Raw genomic sequence first — 26,163 nt, 5'->3', positions numbered from 1 at the left:
AAAGCGGAAGAGAACACTGTTCGGCAGTTGACTTCTTTGTCTCCTTTCCTTTACTGTCCCTTCTTCTGAACTTGGGAACTCAGAAAATATAAAGAAATGGGAGTGGGGCATACCTCTGGCTCTAGACCTTATAGGGACATTCAAAGCTCTCAGAATGGTTTTGGTATTTAAACTTAATAAAGGAGCAGGCTAGAAAGGAGAAAGGTTTGTGAAACTCTATCAGGTATACTATTTTGAAGTTGAATGGGACTTTGAGCACTGCCAACTTGGTATACTTGTTTCTGTACTTCTCTAACTCAAGTTACATACAGACTTTGCTTTCTTTCTTTTTTTACCCCTTTGTTTTGTTTTTCTGGTTCCAGAAACACTAGCAATAAATAAGAGGGGAGGGCAAATCTAACATTAGCTTGCTGGTGCACTCATGTTTGACCTAAGATGAAAGAAGGCCTAGTAGATATTTCACTCCTAAACATCTAAAATTAGCAAGTTTTGCCCTTGCTTTTGCCTTTGAAAGCCACGTACTCAGTCTCTAAACAGGATATACCATTGTATTTGCTCAGTAAAACTCCCTCAACTTTAGGAGCATTTCCAAGAGTTGCACATAGTAAATATTTTTTAAAAAACATGTTATGCTCAAATTAATTCAATTTTACATGAAAAATAGCAGCTCTCATGTTATGACAGTCCTCAAGGGTAATGAAAATGTTGCCATTTGCAAAATGATAAAGAGATGGAAAAGTATTGACCTCTAAAATGTCAAATCTGGTTCAGCTTCTCCCTTTCATCCATTGAACTAATTTCTTTCTTCAGGACAAAACTCACTAGGCAATCCAGGTAAGGATGTTTTCGCAAAACAAATAATGAATGGGAATAAAAGACAGGTTAAACTTCTAACTTAAAAACATCAACAGTTCTATGAAGATTTGCATTTTCACAGGACATTTGAGTCTTCAGAATTCTATGAGAGTATGAACTGTAAGCTCAATAAATGGCTGTTATTAGGTGGGAATGACAGTCAATATTAATGATGGTCTTCAGTGAACTGAGAAATATCCAGATAGTCATTTTTATGGATTGATCAATATTTTAAACTTAGTTGTATGGGGCAGTCACAAGGATGAAATCTTACAGGTTTTCCATAACTATCACTAATACTTTACAGAATACTAATCTGTAAGATTCATTCAGAGGGGTGTATTAAAACTGAGAACTAAGGGGGCAAAGGGACAGAGGCAGGGCCTCTTCACAAGGCAGAGAAGATAAACATTCCCAGACAATATGCCATGGTTGACAAGTGCTCACACAAATACTAAAGAGATATGAAAGAATCTTTGTTCATATAAACTTCTGGAAATGAGATAATATCACTTCACAGTATAATCAAAATAACATCTGAGCTGGTTCAACGGCATGTTTATTGAGCCCTTGCTAAGTGTCAAGAATAGTATGCAGCACTTTCCGGGCACTGTCTCCTTTCATTCTCAGTGCAACTCCATGGTGTGCATACTGCTTTTGTCCCTGTATGAGAGGTGAGGAACCTGAGGCTTAGAGAGCCTAGTAAAGAACAGACCTTACATCCAAAGCCAACTCTGTTGGGCTGCAGCATCCATGTTCTTAAACCTCTGTATCCCTGATGAGACTGGTCTCTGGCGGACATATCAGGAGCAGATTGGTCATGACAGGACGATAATATAATCATGGCCAGTAAAATGGTTTGATTGCACATGTGCTTTTCTTTGTTGCTGTTGGTGTTGTTTTATAAATTTGAACTTTGTCAAGATTTTATTCATTTATTTGGAGAAGGCAATGGCAACCCACTCCAGTACTCTTGCCTGGAAAATCCCATGGACGGAGGAGCCTGGTAGGCTGCAGTCCATGGGGTCCCTAAGAGTTCGACACAACTGAGCGACTTCACTTTGACTTTTCACTTTCATGCATTGGAGAAGGAAATGGCAACCCACTCCAGTATTCTTGCCTAGAGAATCTCAGGGATGGGGGAGCCTGGTGGGCTGCCATCTATGGGGTTACAATTTATTTTTGGTTGTGCTGGGTTTTCGTTGCTGCATATGAACTTTCTCTAATGGCAGGAAGCAGGGGGCTATTCTCTTAATTCCAGTGCATGTGTTTCTCATTGCAGCGTCTTCTCTTGTTGCTGAGAACAGGCTCCAGAGTGGGGCTCAGTAGTTGTGGCTCACGGGCTGTTAACCCATGGCATGTCGAATCTTCCCAGACCAGGGATCGAACTCATGTCTCCTACACTGTCAGGCAGATTCTTAATCACTGGACCACCACGGAAGTCCTGCACATGTTCTTTTCTTTGGACCATTTGTCTTTCTTTCCTCTTTTTCCCTTCCCAGTCACCATAAATCTATTAGAATGGTGTCTGAAAAGCCCCATTCAAAATGTCAGACTGGGGGGTGGTGGTGGTGAATTAGATAATTAAAACATTCGTTAACTTCCTCCTATGTCCTAGGCATCCTCTTTTCTCAAGAAGTTCACAACTGATAAGAGAATAGAGAAACTTAAACCTCAATTATAATTCCGTGAGATGAATACTATGCTGGTGCTATGGTCATAAATTTAAGTCCTTAGAAAATAAAAGATCTTGAATTTTTCCTGTCGATTTCAGTTTTACTTATGCTTCAAGGTTACAGGTTATTCTGGCTAATAGAGAAATGGGGTTGGGAGAGGTTTCATGCAATCTTAACTTTTAAAATGTTAAGCAAAAGCTTAATGAAAGTCTTATTTTCCAAATACTTTCAAGGGCATTTTCCTAGAATCAGGTAAATGAGAGCAAGCAAATGACCTACTTACAGCAAAAAATGCTCCAGGTTATAAAGGATGGGAAGCCAAGTGCATCCTGGAAACCACAGCATCTGGTCTTGTTTTATGCTTCATCTATCAATCTGCTGTTACAGGAATTGAGAATTAATGTTTCAACTACAGTTTCTTCTCTTTTGGCTAATGAATTCATATCTTTGTTATTCTTACCCAAGCCCTCCCTTCTCCTTGCCCATCAAAAAAAAATTATATGGAAGGGCATTTAGGAAGGGCCCAAATAAATTCTAGGGAGTTTACCCTTTCATTTATGACTTAAAACTCTTGCTAATAAGGCTACAGTAAGGTTAGACACCTTCCCAACCAATTCCCTGGTTTGATCAATTCTGACCTTTCACAGATAGTATCACTTGAACACAACTTAGTGACAGAACAACAATCACTTTGACAGTCTATTTTTAGTACTGTATTAAAGATAAACAACAAAATACTATTAATTTAAAAAAAGTAAGTTCTAGAAAATATTTTCTGGTAGCATAAACTGTAAAAAAGAAAAAGCATAATTGGAAGTAGTCCTTGACAAAAAGGATTATGAAGCAATGTTTAAGAATGTGGATTAGTGCTACCCTGATGATATGAGAAAATTACATATACACTAATTTCTCATTTTAAATTATATACAAAGTCATGTAGTATATACTCATTTTAAATTATATACAAAGTTTAAAAACATTAAAGCATGAAAGGTAGATTTACAATATTCTTTGAACTTTACTATTGAGTCTTTTGGCTCTCTGTGCTTTTCATAGAATGAAGCTATCAATTCATCTTTCCACTTCATACAATCTGTTCAAATTTTAATTTTCCATTATTTTTGCCTTGCTATGCCCTCTTATTCTTTCTCCTAGAGTTTCAAGCACCCAAAATTAGTATTTCTCAGCGCTTTCACGGCTTTAGATACAGCTTCATATTTTTGCTTTACTTTTCTTCCTCCACCCAGTCTATTATTTAACTTGTCAAAGTAATACTCAAGATTATTATTTTCCAATGAAATATTTTTAAAAGAACCAAGGTTACCAAGTGACTCTTACACTGGCAGAACTACTGCTATATAATTTTATCTATTTCTTGAAGTTCTATTCTTTCTAAAAAAAATCACTGTCGAGTGAATCATTTCTAATGAGCAGTGAATACAGACATGTTTACCATGTTTATTTATCCAATATTTCAGATTTATTTTTCTTTCCAAAGACTGTTTTATTCTGAATCTTGTCATGAGGCTTCCTGCCTTGATTTCTTAATGTATCCCAGCTAGCTTAATGGTTCAGTGAATCAAATATGCTTTGGGGTCTGAGACAAAAGAGATTTGCACAAAAATATATACAAAATTATCACTAATAATTTTATATATGAGTTTTGTATGCTAAAAGTTTTTTTAATACTTTATATACTATATATAAGACTTTTATATACTAAGAGTTTTATATACTAAGAGTTTGTCAAGGTGTGGTCCCAAACTACCTATATCCAAATCATCTCAAATGCTTATTCAGAATACAAAGACTTAGACCAAAATCTAGAGCAGTTAAATAGGAGCCTTTTAAGACTGGGACCTGGGAATCTGCACTTTGCCAAGTTGTTCAAGTGAATAGACTCACAGTGAAATTCTACAGCTCCTAATCTAAGGAATCCCTTCCCCCTTCAAGGGTCTGCTGCTGCTGCTAAGTCACGTCAGTTGTGTCCGATTCTGTGCCACCCCATAGACGGCAGCCCAACAGGCTCCTCTGTCCTTGGGATTCTCCAGGCAAGAACACTGGACTGGGTTGCCATTTCCTTCTCCAATGCATGAAAGTGAAAAGTGAAAGTGAAGTTGCTCAGTCGTGTTCGACTCTTAGCGACCCCATGGACTCTTAGCGACCCCATGGACTGCAGCCTACCAGGCTCCTCCGTCCATGGGATTTTCCAGGCAAGAGTACTGGAGTGTGTTGCCATTGCCTTCTCCACTTCAAGGGTCTAGTGCATTGATTTACCTTGGCTGCAGAGCCTCCATCCAACCAACAAAAACAAAGGAAAATTCAGTTTCCTGAGGAGAGAACTGCCATTAACTGTCTTAAGAGGCAACAGTTTAAAAACAAACAATATTAGCTCTGCAGGCCAGAAGAGAGTAGCAGATTTACTTAAAGCAATGAAAGGGAAAAAGTTACAACCAAAATTACTCTGTCCAGCAAGGATCTCACTCAGATTTGAAGGAGAAATCAAAAGCTTTTCAGAAAAGCAACAGTTAAGAGAATTCAGCACCACCAAATCAGCTATATAACAAATATCAAGGAACTGCTCTAGACAGGAAACACAAGAGAAGGAAAAGGTCTATAAAAACAAATCCAAAACAATAGGATCATATATATCAATAATTACCTTAATAATTACCTTAAATGTAAATGGATTAAATGCTCCAACCAAAAGATACAGATTTGCTGAATGGATACAAAAATAATACCCTTAATATATACTGCCTACAAGAGACACACTTCGGGGCCTAGGGACATATACAGACTAAAAGTGAGGGGCTGGAAAAAGGTATTCCATGCAAATGGAAGTCAAAAGAAAGCAAGAGTAGCAATATCATGTCAGATAAAATAGACTTTAAAATAAAGACCATTACAAGAGACAAGGACACTACACAATGATCAAAGGATCAATCTAAGAAGAAAATATAACAATTATAAATATATATGCACCCAACATAGGAGCATCTCAATACAGAAGGCAAATGCTAAAGGGGAAGTCAACAGTAACACAATAATAGTGGGGGACTTTAACACCCTACTCACACCAACAGACAGATCATCCAGATAGAAAATTAATAAGGAAACACAAGCATTAAATCATACAATGGACAAGTTGGACCTAATTGATATCTACAGGGCATTTCATACAAAAACAGTAGATTTTACTTTTTTATCAGTGCACATGGAACATTCTCCAGCACAGATCACAGCTGGGTCACAGATCAAGCCTTGATAAATTAAAAAAAATTGAAATCATTTCATATATCTTCTGACCACAACAATGTAAGATTAGATATCACTACAGGGGAAAAAAACTATAAAAAAGAAAAACCACAAATACATGAAGGCTAAACAATATGTTTCTGAATAACCAAGAGACCACTGAAGACATCAAAGAGGAAATCAAAATATACCTCAAAATATACCTAGAAATAAATGACAATGAAAATATGACAGCTCAAAACCTATGGGATGCGAGCTAAGAGGGAAGTTTATAAAAACACAAGCCTACTTCAACAAACAAGAGAAACATCACATATACAACCTAACCTTACACATAAAGCAACTAGAAAAAGAACAAAAATCCCCCAAAGTCAATAGATGCAAAGAAATCATAGAGATCACAGAAGAAATAAATGAAAAAGAAATGAAGGAGATAATAGCAAAGATAAATAAAACTAAAGGCTGTTTCTTTGAGAAGATACACGAAATTGACAAAACATCAGCCAGATTCATCAAGAACAAATGGAGACGACTCAATCAATAAAATTAAAAAGGAAAAGTCACAATAGATGATGCAGAAATACAAAGGATCTTGAGACTACTACCAGCAACTATATGCCAACAAAATGGACAACCTGGAAGAAACGGAGAAATTCTTAGAAAAGTATACCTTTTCAAACCTAAAACAAAGAAATAGAAAATATTAACAACTAATCACAAAAGATAAAAATAAACAAAAACTTTTTGCAGTAAATTTAATAACTATTTTTAATATCTTGATTCTGACAATCACAGAGGGAAGGCTCAGAAGGTCTACCAAAAATCTGTTGTTATAATTTCCTGATTAATATTACACATAGTGAATTATTTATTGAGCCCCTACTGAGGGCCAAATATGGTGCTTTGTGCTGCCAGGGATTATATAAAGCTATCCTGGGATGAAAAGCATATGTTCACTCAGCTCTATTCTGGAAGAATATAGCTGATTTAGTGATTGCTGGAAATGAATGTGCATGGTATAAGGGAAAGCAGTAATTTGATGTCTTAGGTCCCAGACATAGAAGGCTTCCTAAGGATTTGCTAAATGAAAATCAGATCCAAAAAAGGAGAGATGTAGGTACTCAATTTATAGTAAAACCACTGGAAAAAGGCATGAGCAGCAATATTTATTTGGGGGTATGTAGACTCTTGACGCTTCCCAGGTGGCTCAGTGGTAAAGAATCCGCCTGTGATGCAGGAAACCCGGGTTCGATCCCTGGGTTGGAAAGATCCCCTGGAGAAGGGAATGGCAACCCACTCCAGTATTCTTGCCTGGAGAAACCCATGGACAGAGAAGCCTGGCAGGCTATAGTCCAGGAGTTCGCAAAGAATTGGACTCGACTGAAGCAACTAGACTCTTTACAGCCTTAATTAATTTATCCAACAATTAACTTTCCTGTGCAACCGTACCCTAGATATTAAGCAGATGATTTGAGTCTAGATGATCGCAACCATACTGATAGCTCCACCTGGTTCTAGATTTCATTTAGATGTCCCTAGTAGGGTGACCAGCTCCTCATGGTTTGCTTGAGACTTTCCCTGTATTTCCAGCATTTAAAGTTCTGTGTCCTAGAAACCCCCTTAATGTCAGACAAACTGGGTAGGCTGGTTATCCTGGTTCTTAAAGCAAGGCAAGTGGGGGCCTTAGTTGACCCAGTTTCCTTCACTGGATGATGGATATCTATCATCACCTTGAATGTCTCAGCTCATTTTCCTTACCAGTGGGTATGATTATCCTCACAGGCCACAAAACCTAAAGTTCTTTCCTTCGATAACTTCTACCTTTTAGCTCTGTCAAGGAACTCTCCTATGAGCATCCCAAGCAATGACTCACACTGAGGATAATCCCAGGGACCCAGTGGAGAATCTCTTCCAAGACTGCTGAACACATGGCTTGTGTTTTTTGGTAAATATTATCCTGGTCTCATAACCATTCTGTAGTTCTCCAAGTCTTATTACCCTCTCTAAATAATCAGTCTAGCACTGCCAAATTCAGCTTCATATCATTTTTTTTAAGAATTTATTTATGGTTGAAAACAAAAATACAGGCAAAAAGGCATCAATGTAAAGCATGAACCACTTACAGTATTAGATTCTAAGGCCCCCACTGATTTATCAATAAATTCAATCATAATTTTAAAATATTCATTATATTCCTGTCATCCCTTCATTACTCTAAAGTCTTAATTAAGATTTCATCACGTCATGGTCTTACCTCGTTCATCTTGATTTTAAAATTTAACTGATATTAAATTACTACTTCAAAGAGAGAATGTAAAGTGTAGGATTTGAATCGGATCTAGGTCCCAATGAAATTTTGTTAGTCATTAGGTTCATGAACTTAGGAAAGTTTATCTAAGCTTTAAAATATGCTTATCTATAAATAATAAAATAATGGCTATTTTAGAGGATTGGGGATTTTGAGGAATTTAGGTTATGGGTGTGAAGCATAGAAATCTCTCTCTCTTTCAGCTCTTTCGGATTCTTTGCGACCCCATGGACTGTAGCCTTCCATAGAAACATATTGCCTGACAATATGCCTGCCAATAAGTAGACATTCAGTAAACTGTAGCTGTTATGCTCACAATATCACAAGCTTGCATTCACCAGATTCAACAATCAGGCTGTAGAATTTTAGCCATCAAGGACGCTGTCTAAAGTAGAGAGGCACAAACTGCCTTCCAAGGAGGTTAGTAAGAGGAACTGTTCCATTCCTTCTTAGTCTCAACGCCTCAGTCTGAAGGAAGTGATGCTGGTATACCTGGGGACCAGTGTCTAAAGTCGTCTCGCCCCCTGGTAGTCTGTGTTCTGGAGGAGCTGGCTTTCAGATTTGCTCCCTGGGGGCCTTTTTTCACCACGTCTCATTCTGGAAAGGGGAAAAGAAAAAGGGAAGTCACCGAAATGCAAAACCTGTTACAGACGCCCTATTTAGTATCAGGCCTGCCGGGTAGGCTACAGAATCCTTTCGCAGCAAGATTTTAAGGCGCCACCCCCAGGTGTGTGTCTGCGCAGACGAGGGGGAGGTGGGTGAGCTCACCCTAAAACTGAAAGACAGATGGTGAGGGGTGGGGGTTGGCCATGCGCGTTAGAGCTTTGGCTAAAGGACAGAACAGCAGCGTGTGGGTTTGCACCGGGGCTTGGGAGCCAGGGGGACGGTGAAGGGACGAGGTAAGGGTCAAGTAGGAGTCGAGAAAGAACTTCTCTGAATACTCAGAATACTGAGCATTTCTCTGCACTCTCAAGAAGGCTCCCGGATTTGTCAGTGTTGCGACAGGAGCTGTGAGCAGGGCAGGGACTTTACGTGACAAGCGCCTGCCCCAGTTCTATCTCTGATACTCAACTAAACGCAGAGGTTCGCTTCCGCGGACAGCAGGTTACACATCCGGTGAGTGACCCCGCAGCCGCCGAAGCCCCCCACCACTTCGACAGGCCGGAAACGCCCCCTCAAGCACGGGGCACGGCGGCGCATGCTCCGTCCGAGGGGGCGGGCCGCTACTCCGGCCGGAAGCGTTCTTTCCCAGGCGGCGTTTCCTTCCTGTGTGAGGCTGGTAAGGGCTCCTGCGGCCGCTGTTTCAACCCAGGGGGTGAGTAGCGGGTTCCCGCGGGGCTTCGTAGGCCGGGCGATGGGTCCCGCTGAGCTCCTTCAGGGACCTGCGCGGGGCCGGGACGCCAATCTCGGGTCGCCTGGCAGTCCTTCCACGCCCCACCTCATTGTCGCCCCTCAGCGTCCCGCAGCCCTTCGTATCCACCGGATTAACCTCCAAGGGCATCCCGGGCTTCGCATTGGCTCCCGGCCCGGCCTAGGCCCTTAAGTCTCCGTTAGCGCTGCCCCCAAGACGTAGGCCCTTTCCAGGGAATCTCTAGGCAGCCTGGTCGCTGCGGTGGCTTGAGGATCGTTCCGGGAGACCTCAGAACTGGGGTCCTAGGGAAAGGCGGCCAGAACGAACCGGGTCTGATTGTCGTACAGGCACTGCTACCACCTAGTGCAAAAGTGGAGGTGGTTCTTCAGGCCTGGGCACGCTTTCCCGGAAGATGGTGCTGTTAATAATCCGTCCTGTATGTGAATGTTGGCAGGCTTTCTTTGTCACAGGCAGTGTTCATAGGGCCTTGATGTCTGCGAAACTGGGACTTCTGGGGTTGAGAAAAACTTTGTAAAACACTGCAGTGAATTAGAGAAATGCTGTAGCATGAATACTCTTGGACCTTAACTTGCCAGTAAACTGCTTATTGAGGAGGTGGTACGATTTTAAAGTTTACTACCCTGAAATGGAGAACTCTTTATAATGAAGCTATATGTTGTTATATTTGCCTAACAACTCTGAATGATGGTGTTTTGCCATATATCTTAGTTGTACATGGCATCATCCATGTTTATGTGTATATTTGTGTATTGATCCTAATGTTCATACGAAATTGAAATACAGCCCATAGTGTTGTATGCGTGTGCAACTTTTATTATATATTCTGCTGTGATGGTATTGTTACCATAACAGCCTTACATTGTAGGCATATCAAGTGTCATATGAATGGTAGATGAGTGTATAATCAAATACACAGTTAAAACCTACAAGTAGAAGTTTCACTTTCATTTCAGGATTTTGAAGTCACTTTAGAAGAAGGATCCCTTTTAGAAGTGACTAGGTCCAGAGTACTCTATTGCAGTTAATAGTTTAATTATACGAAAATATATGGTTAGCAAAGTCTTTTTTTTGGTTTTTCTGATAGGTTTAAAAATTGTTACCTCGTTGACTGGGGTATACTGATAGTAGTCCTAGTTCATGTATTTCAGTGACCATCCAGTAGATGGCAGTTTTATCACTACTAACTCAAACTTTGGAAAACATTTTATTTGAATATCACTAGTTTAAGCTAATGAAGAAGGCAATGGCAGCCCACTCCAATACTCTTGCCTGGAAAATCCCATGGACGGAGGAGCATGGTAGGCTACAGTCCATGGGGTCGCTAGGAGTTGGACATGACTGAGCGACTTCACTTTCACTTTTCACTTTCATGCATTGGAGAAGGAAATGGCAACCCCCTCCAGTATTCTTGCCTGGAGAATCCCAGGGACTCGGGAGCCTGGGGGGCTGCTGTCTATGGGGTTGTACAGAGCCAGACACTACTGAAGCAACTTAGCATCAGCAGCAGCAGTTTAAGCTAATAAATCTTAATTTTGCCTGTTGTTTTATTTTCATTTGTGAATAATGCTCCCACATAATGATACCCCATGTTCCAACTGAATTTTCAAATTTACTGTGTTGGAATAAAGACTAGAGAAGACAGTTTTTCCACTTACTATAAGAAGGAGTGTATTGTTAACCCATTTTAGAAATCCATGCTGATGATAGAAAGCACACTTTGATTTGTTTCATAAGAGATTTTAACTATATGGCTTCTCTCTAGCTTCTTTTTTGTTGTTGTTGGAGAGGGGGTTGGTTATTCTAGCTTAATTTTTAATAAGATAATAATGGACTGTGCATTCCTGGAGTAAAGTAATTGTGTCTTAGCTATTATTGTATACTCAAAATACAGTAGGTAATATATACACATGCTTGATAAGTGCTTTATTGTATGAATTGAGTCATTTAATATCCCTAGGCCAAAATGTCTTTATCCAAAGTAAAGGTTTTTCAGTTATTTAATTTAAACCCAATTGTTAAGTTTAAATTAAATAATGTATTGTTGTGAAGTGAATGTCTCCTAGTGATGCAGAAGGTTGGAATCCTTGACTTTTCTTTTGGAAATCGCTCAATAGTCTGACACCAATTCTGTTGGAATGACTGAAGAAAATCTTTAACTGAATAGTACTAGTGAGAATAGAAACAATAATTCTAGAGCTGGAATGACCATAAATTAGCCTATGAAGAACCTAATTTTCACCTGTTCTGAGTACAGATTTTGGATTATTCCTTTTCACACGAATGCAAAATATACATTCCCCACCCCCCAAATTACATGGTGCTCAGCACACTCCTTGTGGAGAGAGTAATGGTGTTATTTGAAGCCGAGATTCTCTCTCAAAACGTGACAGTCACATCATCCCTAAAGCTTATTTTATTGGATGGTCATTGCCTTTGACACAAGTGTGCATGCCTCCTGTAGGCCAAGCTGTGGTTGATGTAACTGCTTAGGTATATGTGTAAAAATAGGCATGTTGCCTCCTTTCTTCCTCTTTATCTTGGGTGAGAGCTGTATTTTTGTGGCTCAAATATTTTGAAGATTCTGCTTGTTTCATACATAGCTAGGTTGTTGGAAATAGTAAGATGGCTCCAACAATTTCATGTCACTTGTGAATTAAGAAAATGGCATGTATAAATTTTAGCAGGCTTTGGAAACTTTTAAAAGTAAGTATGAGGGAACAGTGAGTCAGTTCACAGTTTGAATTTTACTCAAATTTTCTCGTATACCATTACATTAGTAAAGTATTTCATTGTTTGGCTGCCTTTTTTCCGTTGTGTAAGTATTATAGTCATTATTTATCTAGATTGCCTGAAATAGTTATTTAAAAGTTCTTTAAAAGAGTAAATAAGACATTTACTGCATTTTTCAATAGAGTTCTTCTGTACTTAAAATTATATGAACTTTTAGGAAAGTTTATTTAAAAATTTAATAAATAAGCTTGTTTCCAAGAGGAGCTTAAAATGTGTTTGTTTACTTAACATTTAAAAATCCGTTTCTCCTTAACTAAAACACTTACAAGGTAGGTCATGTTGATTTTGACTAAAAGTCAGTTTTTCTTGTTTAGTTTATGCTACCTATCAGTCTCCATTTTAATGAATCTCGTTATTATCTACTGACATTTCTATTTGTTTTTTAAGGTCAACAATCAAGATGGTACATGCTGAAACCTTTTCTCGTCCCTTGAGTCGGAATGAAGTTGTTGGTTTAATTTTCCGTTTGACAATATTTGGTGCAGTAACATACTTTACAATTAAATGGATGGTAGATGCAATCGATCCAACCAGAAAGCAAAAAGTGGAAGCCCAGAAACAGGTATGATTAAGATGTTTGAGGATCACTTTTCATGTAGCTAACAAATACTTTTTCATAAACCTAAGGATATAGTAGAATTATAAATTACTGACAAATTCTATAAGACCCATGTGGAAATGTTTTTATATAATATTTAATTTCATTATTCCTAAAAAGGGATTTTTTTGTTAAATCCTTTTCAGCTGTGTAGGCAACTTAGGAAAAAAAGTGAAGAATAAAAATATTACAGTATTTTTAATGAATATCCTACTTAGAATAATTTTTCAGCTTTTATAAGGAAGGAATGAAGGAATCTAGGTAAAATTTTTCAACACACTAAACAAAAAATTTTATCTTCAGTAATGGTATACATTTTACTTTGTGTGACGTGTGAAATGTTCCTGTTTGTAACTAAGTCCATTTGTATCATACTTCAGACTCCACATATAAGTGATATCATATGATATTTGTCTTTCTCTGTTTGATTTATTTCACTTAGGAACATAATCTCTGGGTCCATCCATGTTGCTGCAAATGGCATTGTTTCATTTTTCTTTATGGCTGAGTAGTATTCCATTGTTAATATGTACTTCACCCATCTTCTTTATGCATCCATCTGTCCATGGACTTATAGGTTGCTTCCAGTTCTCGTAGGTTGCTTCCAGGCTGTTGTAAATAGTGCTGCTGTGAACATTGGGGTGCATGTACCTCTTTGAATCATAGTTTTCTCCTGATATATCCCCAGAACTGGGCTTGCTGGATCCTATGATAATTCTCAGTTTTTTAAGGAACCTCCATACTGTCCTCCATAGTGGTTGCACCAGTTTACATTCCCACCAACAGTGTTGGAAGGTTCCCTTTTCTCCGTACCCTCTCCAACATTTACTATTTGTAGACTTTTTAGATGATGACCATTCTGACTGATGTGAAGTGATACCTCACTGTAGTTTTGATTTGCATTTCTTTAATAATTAGCAGTGTTGAATGTCCTTTCATCTGCTTATTGGCCATCTGTATGTCTTTGAAGAAATGTCTGTTTAGGACTTCTGCCTATTTTTGGATTGGGTTGTTTTGTTTTTGTTGTTGTTACTGAATCGCATAAGCTATTTGTATATTTTAGAAGTGAGGCCCTTGTCAGTAGCATTGTTTGCAAATATTTTCTCCCAGTCTATAAGTTGTCTTTTCATTTTGTTTATGGTTTCCTTTGGTGTGCAAAAGCTTGACTGTAGAAGTTGTGTTCGACTCTTTGCAACCCCACGGACTGTGTAGTCCATAGAATTCTCCAGACCAGAATACTGGAGTGGATAGCCGTTCCCTTCTCCAGGGTATCTTCCCAACCCAGGGATCAAACCCAGGTTTCTTGCATTGCAGGCAGAATCTTTACCAGCTGAACCACAAGGAAAGCCCAAGAATACTGGAGTGGGTAGCCTATCCCTTCTCCAATGGACCTTCCCGACCCAGAAATCAAACTGGGGTCTCCTATATTGCAGGGATATTCTTTACCAAATGAGGTATCAAGGAAACACTTATAAGTTTGACTAGGTCCCATTTATTTCCTTAGAAAACATTGCTATTATTTATGTCAGAGAATGTTTTGCCTATGCTTTCTTCTAGGCGTTTTATGGTATCATGTCTCATATTTAGGTCTTCAAGCCATTTTAAGTTTATTTTCTGTATGGTGTGAGCATCTTTTCTAACTTGATTGATCTACATGCAACTGTCCAGCTTTCTCAACACCACTTGCTAAAGAGACTATTTTTTTCTCCATCGTATATTAAAGATTTTAGGTGATGTTTACAGCAATGTTTTATGAATAATTCACCTTACTGTAGCATATAACAGGGATTGGAATCAGTGTCAACTTGAAAAAGATTTACTATAAGAGTTGTGAGTTAAGTTTTATTGGGGGCAGAATGAGGACTACAGGCCAGCAGACAGCAGCTCAGATAGCTCTGAGAAACTGCTCCAAAGTGGTGGGGGCAAGGTCAGTGTTCATGATTTTGGTGAAGGGGGAGTTCATGCAATCAAGCACTTATCTTACAAAAAGGTTTTCTGCTGGTCACAGGTGCTAAACTATTGTGATGGAAGTTATTGAATAGCTAGGTCATTTCCAAATAAAGATGCAGAACGGAGAAGGCTGTAGCTGCCACTACTGCCTGTGTTACAACCCCTGCATTCGTAGCTGCTCCCACAACCACGTCAGCACAGGAAATACCAGAGACAGAGCCAGAGCCTAAAAAGGAGACTGAAAGTGAGGTTAAAGATAACCTTGATGACTTAGAAAAGCACCTGGTGAAAAGGCCCTGAGATCAATGCAGAAGGCTCAAGAAGGCTCCCCACAGTCCTAGGTGGAAATGCTTGTTATAATGTAAATTTTATTTGGTTTGTATGCAATTTAGTTTCAAAATCGCTAAAAATTTTTTGAGCTTTAGACTATAACATTTGTTGTAATAATTGCTAGGTTGAAGTTCACCATGTGAAAAAGAAAAAGGGCATGGATATACATTGCAAAAGATGTTCACAGTGTATTAGTGACATTTTTTTCATTGACAGCTGGCATAAATCTGTTTAGAGTGAAATATTTTAAGTCAAAAAAGAAAAATCTCCTTTTTAAAAAAGGGGGTTTAAATATTGTTGTCATTCTTATGGTTCATTTAAATACCCCTGGCTCTCCCCAGAGGTTTTTCTTTCTACTTTTTCGCTCTTTTTCCTTTTTCTCATTTGAGTCTTAGCACCCACTTAGGATGCTTTCAACCGTGTATGGTTTGCAAGCTTTCCTAGAACTACTGTTGAGCTGCCACAGAAGTGTAAATGAATATTTTAATGCCACAGTCTTTCCTGTTGCCTGTGGAGTTTCTGCTGAAATGAATCAGGATTCTAGCTCTAAGATGAGACAGAAAATGAAAGCGTGTTGTTTGCCGGGACACTGTGGGTTTATGTAGATGTGTAACAAGTTGATTTGGAACACTGGAATTTCATTCTTTTCTCTTTTTTTATAAAGGCAATTAACTAGCCCCAGGAAAGATCCTTCAGTTATATACAATTTTGTTTTATGAAAAAAAATAAGATTCAGAAATATTAATTACTGAACACTAACTTTCTCTTACAAAGAAACTAGAGATTTTGGACTATTAATAAATAATGTTCAGTGCCATCCAGAGATGTCCTCTATAAGAAAGCAGTTGTTTTTAGAAATGATCATTGGTATTTATGTTTGCCAATCTACAGAATACTAATATAAAGGACAGTTAGTTCATGATTGTTTAAGGAAAGTGTGATGTGATTTTCTATTAAAGAAGTTATGAGGAATGGAGTTGATTTTGTTAAGGGGACAGGAAATATGTCTTATTTACCTGGGGAGGTGGATGGGTACAGGGAGCCACTTCTGGTACCAAGGCTCCATTTCTCAGAGAGTTCAGGCAAAGGAAGGAAGTCCACTCTGGGTCTTTTCATCAGTCGCCATAACTGTCAGCTTAAAAGATGCACAACGCGGGAGTTGCTGGTTAAGTTTTATTTGGGACAAAATGACGACTGCAGCCTGGGAGACAGTACCTCAGATACCTCTGAGAAACTGCTGTTTATAAAGGGGTCAGGCAGGGTAGGTCAATATACATGATTTTGGTGAAGGAGTGTTCATGCAATCAAGCACTTTTTGTACAAAAAGATTTTGCTACTGGTTCCAAGGAGGTGATGTCACCATGAGGGGACTTACTTAGTGCTATTCTAAATATGAGGAGATCCGAAGATCAGTTCAGGTCAGTTCAGTTGCTCAGTTGTGTTGGACTCTTTGTGACCCCATGGACTGCAGCATGCCAGGCTTCCCTGTCCATCACCAGCTCCTGGAGCTTGCTCAAACTCATGTCCATCGAGTTGGTGATGCCATCCAACCATCTCATCCTCTTTCGTCCTCTTCTCCTGCCTTGAATCTTTTCCAGCATCAGGGTCTTTTCCAAGGAGTCAGTTCTTCGCATCAGATGGCCAGATTATTGGAGCTTCAGCTTCAGCATCAGTCCTGCCAATGAATATTCAGGACTGATTTCCTTTGGGATTGACTGGTTTGATCTTCTTGGAGTCCAAGGGACTCGCAAGAGTCTTCTCCAACACCACAGTTCAAAAGCAGCAATTCTTCGACACCTCAGCTTTCTTTATGGTCCAGTTCTCACATCCATACATGACAACTGGAAAAACCAAAGCTTTGACTAGACGGACCTTTGTTGGCAAAGTAATGTCTCTGCTTTTTAATATGCTTTCTAGATTGGTTGTAGCTTTTCTTCAAAGGAGCAAGTGTCTTAATTTCATGGCTGCAGTCAGCATCTGCAGTGATTTTGGAGCCTGAGAAGATATCAGTTCCTGAAAGTAACTGTCTGAAGACCTGTTCCAGCAGTTTCTCTGGAGCACAAAATGCCTCATTCTCAACCCTAGATTCCCTTCAGGGCATGTCGAAGGTCAACAGCTGTGGCAGCACAGGATTCAGTCCTCTCAGGGACAGAAGGCAAATGCCCTTGGCAAGTACAAATATGTCACTGACAAAGGAAACTAGAACCAAGATATGTTGGTTATAGACAAGTAATGCTGGCAAAGACCTAGAATAAAGGAGTAGAATGGGTAAAGTAGGTAAATGTTCGAAGGAGTGTGTGATGACGAGAAAAGGTACATCTTACAGATGAATCTGAGATTGGTCTGGAATCCTCAGACTCATGGTGTCTTTTATAGAGTTTTAGAATCTGTAGATGGGGCAAGTACTTGAGAAGATGACGTTTGATTTGGGCATATTGAGATTGTGTTGGTGGTAAGAATCCAAGGGAAAATATTCATGGAGCTGATGAAATTGTAGGTCTAAATGGCAGGGGAAGGATCAGTCTTTGTGTTAGTCACTCAGTCATGTCCAACTCTTTGTGATCCCTTGGACTATAGTACACAAGAATCCTCTGTCCATGGGATTCTCCAGGCAAGAATACTGGAGTAGTTGCCATTTCCTGTTCCAAAGAATCTTTCTGAACCAGGGGCCGAATCCGGGTCTCCCACCTTGCAGGCAGACTCTTTACCAACTGAACCACCAGGGAAGCCAAAAAGAAAATGAAAGTTGCTCAGTTGTGCCTGACTCTTTGCAGCCCCGTGGACTCTGTAGCCTGCCAGGCTCCTCTGTCCATGGAATTCTCCAGCAAGAATACTGGAATGGGTAGCTATTCCTTTCTCCAGGGGATCTTCCCAACCCAGGGACTGAACCCAGGTCTCCCACATTGCAGGCAGATTCTTTATTGTCTGAGCAACCAGAGAATCCCAACAGTCTTTGGAGATTCCTTATCAGATGCCTCACTGGGGCAGCGAGTCTTGGTAAGATAGGGTAGGCCCCAGGGCCACTGGTGTGTGGCTGCTGAGTCCCTAAGTTGTGTCCTGCTCTTTGTGACCCCATGGACTGTAGCACACATGGCTTCACTGTCTCTAGAGTTTATTGAGATCCATGTCCGTTGAGTTAGTGATGCTATCTGTCTCATCCTCTCCTGCCCTCTTCTTTCACCTCTGATCTTCCCAGCATCAGGATCTTTTTCAGTGAGTCGGCTCTTTGCATCAGGTGACCATAGTATTAGAGCTTCAGCTTCAGCATAGTCCTTCCAATGAATATTCAGGGTTGATTTCCTTTAGGATTAGCTGGTTTGATATCCTTGCTGTCCAAGGGATCCTCAACAGTCTTCTCAAGCACCGCAGTTTGAAAGCATCAATTCTTTAGCTCACAGCCTTCTTTAGAGTCCAGTTCTTACATCTGTACATGACTACTGGAAAAACCATACCTTTGGCTCTACATATGGGTCTTTGTCAGCAAAGTGATGCCTCTGCTTCTTAATACACTGTCTGGGTTTGTCATAGCTTTCCTTCCGAGGAGCAGGGGTCTCAATCTCATCACTGCAGTCACCATCCATAGTGATTTTGGAGCCCAAGAAAAGAAAACCTGTCACTGGTTCCACTTTTTGCCCTTCTGTTTGCCACAAAGTGATGGGACTGGATGCCATGATCTTAATTTTTTTAATGTTGAGTTTAAAGCCATCTTTTTCACTTTCCTCTTTCACCCTCATCAAGAAGCTCTTTAGTTCCTCTTGGCTGTCTGCCATTAGAGTAGTATCATCTGCATATATGATGTTGTTATTTCTTCTGGCCGTCTTGATTTCAGCTTGTTATTCATCCAGCCCGACATTTCACATGATGTACTCTGCATATAAGTTAAGTAAGCAGGGTGACAGTACAGCCTTGTCTTATTGCTTTCCCACTTCTGAACCAGTCCATTTTTCCATTTCTGGTTATAGCTGTTGCTTCTTGATCTGTGTACAGGTTTCTCAGGAGGCAGGTAAGGTGATACATTATTCCCATCTCTTTAAGAATTTTCCACAGTAAAATTTGAGGGTTTTTTTTTTTTTACCAAATCACTTTTCCACTTTGCTCCTTCAACCATTAGGATTTATACGTTCAAATATCTGTTGAGAGCATATGTAATATGTCACTACAATAGATACTAGTGACTGGGAGGTCTCAAAAGGAGATGTTATATAATATAAATAATAGGCTGAAGAGTAAACCTTCATTTACGGGATAGGAAGATGGTGCACACCAAGTGGAGAATGAACAGGTCAGTATGGTAAGTACCTGGACTGACCTTCCTGATGAAAATAACTAAACAGTCTACATATTCTAAATGATATAAAGGCATTCATGAGCTTGCAAGAAAGTGAAATATGCAGATAAAAAACATAAAGCAAAAATTCAGAAAGGTAAATTGAGTTTGATGGCTAACTTTTACAATTGGTGGAATTTGCTAAACCTGCAAAATTTGAGCTTCTGTTTTTATGATCCAGAGGAGGTCAGAGTACAAAGGATAGTACCAATCAAAGATGAGGAGAGCCTCAGAGATGATATTCCCATCAAAGCCTCAAAGATGATATTCTTTGACCCCCAAAGACTGTATGTATGTAACTAAAGACAAAGCTGTAGTTATGGTTTAGAAAAAGAAATTTAAGTTGTATTTAACATAAGTTGAAAAATGCACATAAAGCATCAAGAAAGCTGGTTGAACAAAAATGAACTTTAAGGTAAAAATATTAATAGAGAAAATGAGGTTCACTGCAGGATGATTAAAAATTCAATTCACCAAGAAATACAACATTTCTATATTATGTGCATCTATTAATGTAGCGTTAAAATGCATAAAGCAAAAATATATGGAATTACAGAGAGAAATAACATATTCATCATTGTGGTAGAAGGTTTTAAACATTTCTTTCAATAATTGGTAGATGAAACATTTTTAGAGAATGTAGATTTAAACAAATAATAAGCTTTATCTGTGCCTGTATGTTGTACATTGTACCCAAAGCAAATGTTAAATGCATCTCCCAAGCATGCAAATAAGATTTGTGACATTAAACCAAATGCTGGTTTATAAAGCAAAATCTGAAGTTTCATTTTACTGGTAGCATATTTATTACAGGGGTTCCCCTGATGCTCAGTGGGTAAAGAATCTGCCTGCAATGCAAGAGACACAGGAGACACGGGTTCAATCCTTGGGTTAGGAAGATCCCCTGGAGTAGGAAATGGCAAGCCACTTAAGTATTCTTGCCTGGAAAATTGCACGGACAGCGGAGCCTGGCGGGTTACAGTCCATGAGGTCGCAAAGAGTCAGACACGACTGAGCAACAAAGCACACACACACACTGGCTATACTGCAGTACAGTGTGATCATTAGATATACCCAATAAGCTTGGAGAGTAGGGAACGTTTCTAAATAACTCTTAGATAAAAGAACACATAGAAATGATATTGCAATTTAATTAAACTTAAAATACTACGTAGTATTTAGGGAGAATTTGGGGCTTCCCTGGTAACTCAGCTGGTAAAGAATCTGGCTGTAATGAAGGAGACCCGGTTCCATTCCCAGGTCAGGAGTATCCCCTGGAGAAGGGACAGGCTACCCACTCCTGTATTCTTGGGTTTCCCTGGTGCCTCAGTCAGTAAAGAATTTGCCTGCAGTGTGGGAGACCTGTGTTCGATCCCTGGGATGGAAAGATATCCTGGGAAAGGGCATGGCAACCCACTCCAGTATTAGGCCTGGAGAATGCCATGGACAGGAGACTGGTGGGCTACTGTCCATGGAGTCGCAAAGTGTTGGACACGACTGAGCAACTAAGCACAGTGCAGGGAGAGTTGATGCTCTTGAGTATTTTTATTAGAAAAGAAGGTAGAAAATTGATAAAGTAAGTACCCAACCTGGGCTGAGGAAAATGTTTTTAACAAAGTAAACCCATGGATAGTGAACAAATGGAGATAATAAAGATAGGATGAATTAGTAAAAAGTAGAATAATGAGACAATGAATAGAATTATAGAAAATGGATATATAATAGAAAAACTCAGTACTGCCAAAAGTTGGTTATTTGGAAAGACTGATAAAATGGACACTTCTGTAAGACCAATCAAGAAAAAAGTGAAGCTACCAATAACTGTTACTAAGAATGATAAAAGGCAATGCAATGGCAGGTGCTGTAGGCCTTAAAAATTAAGACAGTTAATAATTGTATCAGTCAGTTTGAAAACCTAAATGACATAGACAAACTTAGAAATTGTGAATTACCATAGCTGACTTAGGAATTAGAATAATAGTTCCGTAACTATGAGATAAATTGATACTGGAAAAAATATTTCCATAAAGAAAACTACAAGCCCATAGAATTCTACTGGCAAATTCTAGCAAGATTTAAGAAACAATAAAAACAATTCTATATGAACTTTTCTAGAGAGTAGGAAAAGAGGAAATACCAAACCTTTCTATGAGGGTAGCATAACGACAATTCCAAAACTTTAAAATGAATGTAAAAATTTTTAATGAAATATTAGCACCCAAGTTGTGATAACCAAAGGCATTTTCAGACATTGCTAAATGTCCCCTGGGGATACAAAGTCACCCCTGATTGAGAACCACTGTTTCAGAACATGGCCTAAAAAGAACACATGTGGGATGGCTTCACATTTATAGAAGTACAGTGAAAAAGAAGAGTTAAATGCTGTTATAGGTTATAGGTGCAGAAAATAGGATACCTTTTACAGCCGACACATTTGAAATCAGTGAAAGAGAAGTTATTTGTAAGAAAGAGAAGAATCTGGAAAAGGCTGCTTTATCCATTAATACAGTAAATTTATATAGAGGGTGGCTAATGAGGAAAAATGATGTGGTTCATAGCACTTTTTAAAAAATGCCATAATACTGTGATATGATCAACACACATCCTAATCCTGTAGCTAACCTATAATCATGCTGTGTGATATGAATATTTTTAAGAGTAGCAATATTGCTGACAAATAGCAAGATTATATATAATCAGAAGTGTTCTAGGAAAATGTAACAGCAAAAATCTAAATAAATGTGATTTATCAGGGCACCTTCATTTCTAAAAAGATTCACTTAATTGAAACGTGAATATGTTGTCTCTAGTGGCTACAAACTCTAATCATGTAATTGAGGAAACCAAAATAATATATGTGATGGTTAGAATATAGGCTCAAGTTGGGACTGCCTGGATTCACATGTTGTCTATTCCATTTGCTAACTTAAACTAAGACGTATAACTTAGTCTGACCTAAGCTTTTCTGTTTTGGAGAAAAATTGTACCTACCTCATAGGATCTCTCTGAGAATTCAGTGAGTTAATCCATCTGAAGTGTTTTGGTATGATGTATGGCACATTCAGTAAATGTTTATCCGTATCCTTATTTTAATTGAAAGCTTTGTGGTTTTCCCCAGCTCTGAAAATATGTGAAAGTGAAAGTGTTAGTCGCTCAGTCTTGTGGGACTCTTCGCCGCTCCATGGACTGTAGCCTGCCAGGCGGCTCTGTCCCTGAAATTTTCCAGACAAGAATACTGGAGTGGGTTGCCATTCCCTTCTCCAAATGTGCAAGCATACTCCTAATTCAAAATTACTTTTATTGTCTCTGGTTGCCTAGCCTCAAGAATTGACTTTAAGTAAGAAGGGTAGCATCAGAGAACGATCTGAAATTAGGTAGGTCAGAACACCTGTTGTAGATATATAGGTAATTTCAGGAAAGTTAGATACCTGTTTTCAGATACTCTACAAATTTAAGGAAAGAAACTTCATTTGTCCATTTATTAATACCCTGCACTCCTTGATCTTTCGTCTTAAGGCTTCATCTGCATCTGTCATAATAATCTTCCTAGGAAAGAGAAATCTGATTGGACCTTAGAGTCTCACTGTAGCACTGAGAGGCCGTGTATTATATTTCTTCAGTCATGTGCTCTATTTTCTCATTTCCCAAGCGCTGATTTAAATTGCCCTGGTTTCTGTAGAGTCGACTTTCAAGTCTTTTTTTTTTAACCTAAGGACTTAACAGTGGGGAAGGATGAAATCAGTTGGTGTAGAATATCTGGAAAATCTTGCATGTATATTCATTGCTCTGTAGACTTCACAGATACATGTTTTGAAGTGCTAGTGTCTAAATATCAAACTAAAGGAGGTTGCTTGTTTTTTCTTTCTAGGCAGAAAAATTAATGAAACAAATTGGTGTGAAAAATGTGAAGCTTTCAGAATATGAAATGAGTATTGCTGCTCATCTAGTAGACCCTCTTAACATGCATGTATGTATCCTTAATCTTGTTTTTTCTTATCTAACGTTTTCTATCAAGTATTTTTTTTTTGTCTAACGTTTTCTATCAAGAGTCCCAAAGACCATGACTAGGTTTAATGATTCTCTAGGAGGAATCACAGAATTCAGTGCAGTCATATTTATGAATATAAGATACTACTGCAAAAGGATATAAGACAAAATCAGCAAAGAAAGGGACATGTGGTGAAGTCTGTAGGAAATCAGACAAACTCCTAGGAGTTCTCCCAATGAAGTCACACAGAATGCACTTAATTCTTTCATAAGAAGGTTGTGAGAACACATATCAAATGCTTTCCATGAAAGAAGCTCATTAGAGACTTAGGGCCCAGAGTTTTAGTTGGGATTGGTCCCATTTCCCTAACATGTATCAAAATTCTAGACTCTCATAAGGAAAATAGGTGTCCACCATAAACATTGTTTACACAGTTTAGACACAGCAAGCTGTTCTTATCTGGAGAGTGGAGGGAGCTCCCGAAATCCTTAGTATCTCCCATACCCCGGCCAAGGGCTAGCTGCGCATGCAGCTATTACCCTCTCTAAGGGTAATAGTCTCAGGCCCACTTGTAGGAACCTTTTTAGCACACATTTGTTTAGTTAAACTTGGACTTTTATATATTCACCTTTGTGGCATGTAAAATTACTGCTGTAAGTTGATCTTTGACTTGGAGTTGAAATCTAAATTTTTATGATCTAAAGTATTATAGCACAAGATTCTGAATCCCCGTTTTTCCATTTATGCCCTTGGGAAATTTATTTTCTCTTTTGAGTTTCAATTTCCTCATATGTAATCCAGGGACAGTGTAATATCTGCTCTTCTTACTTCTAACGGATTATTTTGAGCATCAGATTAATGTAATTTATAAATTCTGAAATCCTAGGTGAATATTTTATAACATAGGTATAAATAAAGAGAATGAAATATGATACCCTTATCTCCAAATTTAGGAAATAAAAATGTACAATGTCTGTTAATATCTTTGTGCACAGAGACATACATGCCCTTCCAGAATTAATCCTCCATTTGAAATGAGGATCCTTTGTTACAATGAAAATAAGTGATGATTTTTTTCAGTTCTGGCTATGATTTTTCCCTTTTTTTTTATGATGGAGAATAAATAAATCTGTTGTAAACATTGCTTTTGACCAGTCCCACTTCCAGCCCCTTTACTCTTCTAAATCAAATCTAAGTTGTTTTTGTTTTTCAGATATTTTTCAGTTAGTTTACTGACTGCTCTCCCCCCACTCCCTCCAATTTTTTTTTTAAAGCTGAGTCAGAAGGCTTTAAAATACACAAGCTGTATCTATTTTGAACACATATATCCCCTGTTACCCTTTATAAATATAGAAATTTTGACACAGTTTCGTTTTGATCAATAAAGTTCGGAAGCCCAGTTTGCTGGGTTTAGGCCTTGTTTCTAAACTCCTTCCTATTATGTTTGACAGCATCATGTCTGAATTAGGCACACTCCTGGTGAGCTCTTCCTATTAGCTAGTGCTAAATTATCTGTCTCAGCTACCTCTCAATCTCAGCTACCTCTTAATAGAATGACTTCAGTTTATTAGATCCCTGCCAGACCTAGTGCTTTTTTTTTTTTTTAAATAATAGGTAGTGTTCTTGCCTGGAGAATCCCAGGGAAGGGGGAGCCTGGTGGGCTGCTGGCTGCGGGGTCACACAGAGTCGGACACGACTGAAGCGACTTAGCAGCAGCAGCAGTAGCAGCAGCAGTTGACTATTAAATTGCTTTTTGCAGCTCACAGTAGTTTAATAATTTCAGTATTGCTTAAGAATACTTACATTAATATATCATTTTAAACTTATTATTTAGGTATAATCAAGTCTTATCATTTGGGATTTTTTTTGTTTTTTTTACTTCAGTGAATATACATTAGTGGTAAAATTTCATGCTAACTTTACCTTTTACCAGGTTACTTGGAGTGATATAGCAGGTTTGGATGATGTCATTACAGATCTGAAGGATACAGTCATCTTACCTATCAAAAAGAAGCATTTGTTTGAAAATTCCAGGCTTCTACAGCCTCCAAAAGGTATATTAAAAGTTTATATTTGTGAAAACATTAAAAATCTGGAGAACACGGAAACTTTCTGCCTTTATAGAACTGACGTTTTTGAAGTTGGATTTTCAAGAGATTGCTGAGATCCAGTGAATGGTTTTATAAATAATAAATTTTAAGATAATTGCTCATTCTTCAGCTTTCCAAATGTAGATAATTTTTCCCCTGTATAGATATTACATGTCAAAATAATCCCTTTATTTCAAATTCATATTTACTACAAGAAAATGAAATTAGGGAAATCAATGATAAAAAAGATTCAAAGTAAAAATATGGGTCTTTTTCAAAAAGAACATAAGATTTCTTTTTTGTTTTTTTCACTATACTAGCGATTTTTTTTTTTCCCTTTTGGTATTTCTATTTACTTTTAGATTACAATAGTTTTTTTTGTTTGTTTTTGTTTTTTTAGAAGGAATAGTGAATGGATGAAGTAGAAATTAAGGAATTAAATGTTACTTATTTTTAAGGGGAATATTTTCTTATTCCTAGTTAGTAATAACTGCAGAAGCCTTGTAACTCAAGAGTCAACAGTATTTATAAATGCATCCTTAAATGCAGTACTTCTGTTGTAAATCATTCACATATTGATCATGTTTAAGGTTTATTGAAGGCGATTCAAATGTAGCTTTC

At 38.4% G+C, this 26,163-nt stretch overlaps 1 protein-coding gene and 1 long non-coding RNA gene across 2 annotated transcripts in view; one reads left to right on the top strand and one right to left on the bottom strand.

Moving 5' to 3' along the window:
* Positions 1–1,403: 1,403 nt before the first annotated feature.
* LOC120873784 lies at positions 1,404–9,274 on the bottom strand. Its single transcript, XR_005723527.1, has 4 exons — positions 9,170–9,274; positions 8,590–8,694; positions 2,815–2,909; positions 1,404–1,518 (listed from the first exon to the last, which is right to left on the bottom strand). It is a non-coding gene; the product is annotated as an uncharacterized LOC120873784 (long non-coding RNA).
* A 45-nt stretch (positions 9,275–9,319) lies between these two features.
* The window catches only part of ATAD1 (ATPase family AAA domain containing 1), a 41,410-nt gene continuing 24,566 nt past the window's right edge, over positions 9,320–26,163 (top strand). Inside the window, exons 1-4 of the mRNA XM_040254694.1 lie at positions 9,320–9,412; positions 12,647–12,821; positions 23,333–23,431; positions 25,386–25,506. Coding sequence (XP_040110628.1) covers positions 12,660–12,821; positions 23,333–23,431; positions 25,386–25,506 — 382 coding nt within the window. The 5' untranslated portion in view covers positions 9,320–9,412; positions 12,647–12,659. The remainder of the gene's footprint in view (positions 9,413–12,646; positions 12,822–23,332; positions 23,432–25,385; positions 25,507–26,163) is intronic.

The sequence above is a fragment of the Oryx dammah genome, unplaced genomic scaffold (genome assembly GCF_014754425.2).
Source record: "Oryx dammah isolate SB20612 unplaced genomic scaffold, SCBI_Odam_1.1 HiC_scaffold_14, whole genome shotgun sequence".
Classification (NCBI taxonomy): Eukaryota; Metazoa; Chordata; class Mammalia; order Artiodactyla; family Bovidae; genus Oryx; species Oryx dammah.
The sequence above is the reverse complement of the archived record's forward strand: the minus strand, read 5'-3'. Positions and strand labels throughout refer to the sequence as shown.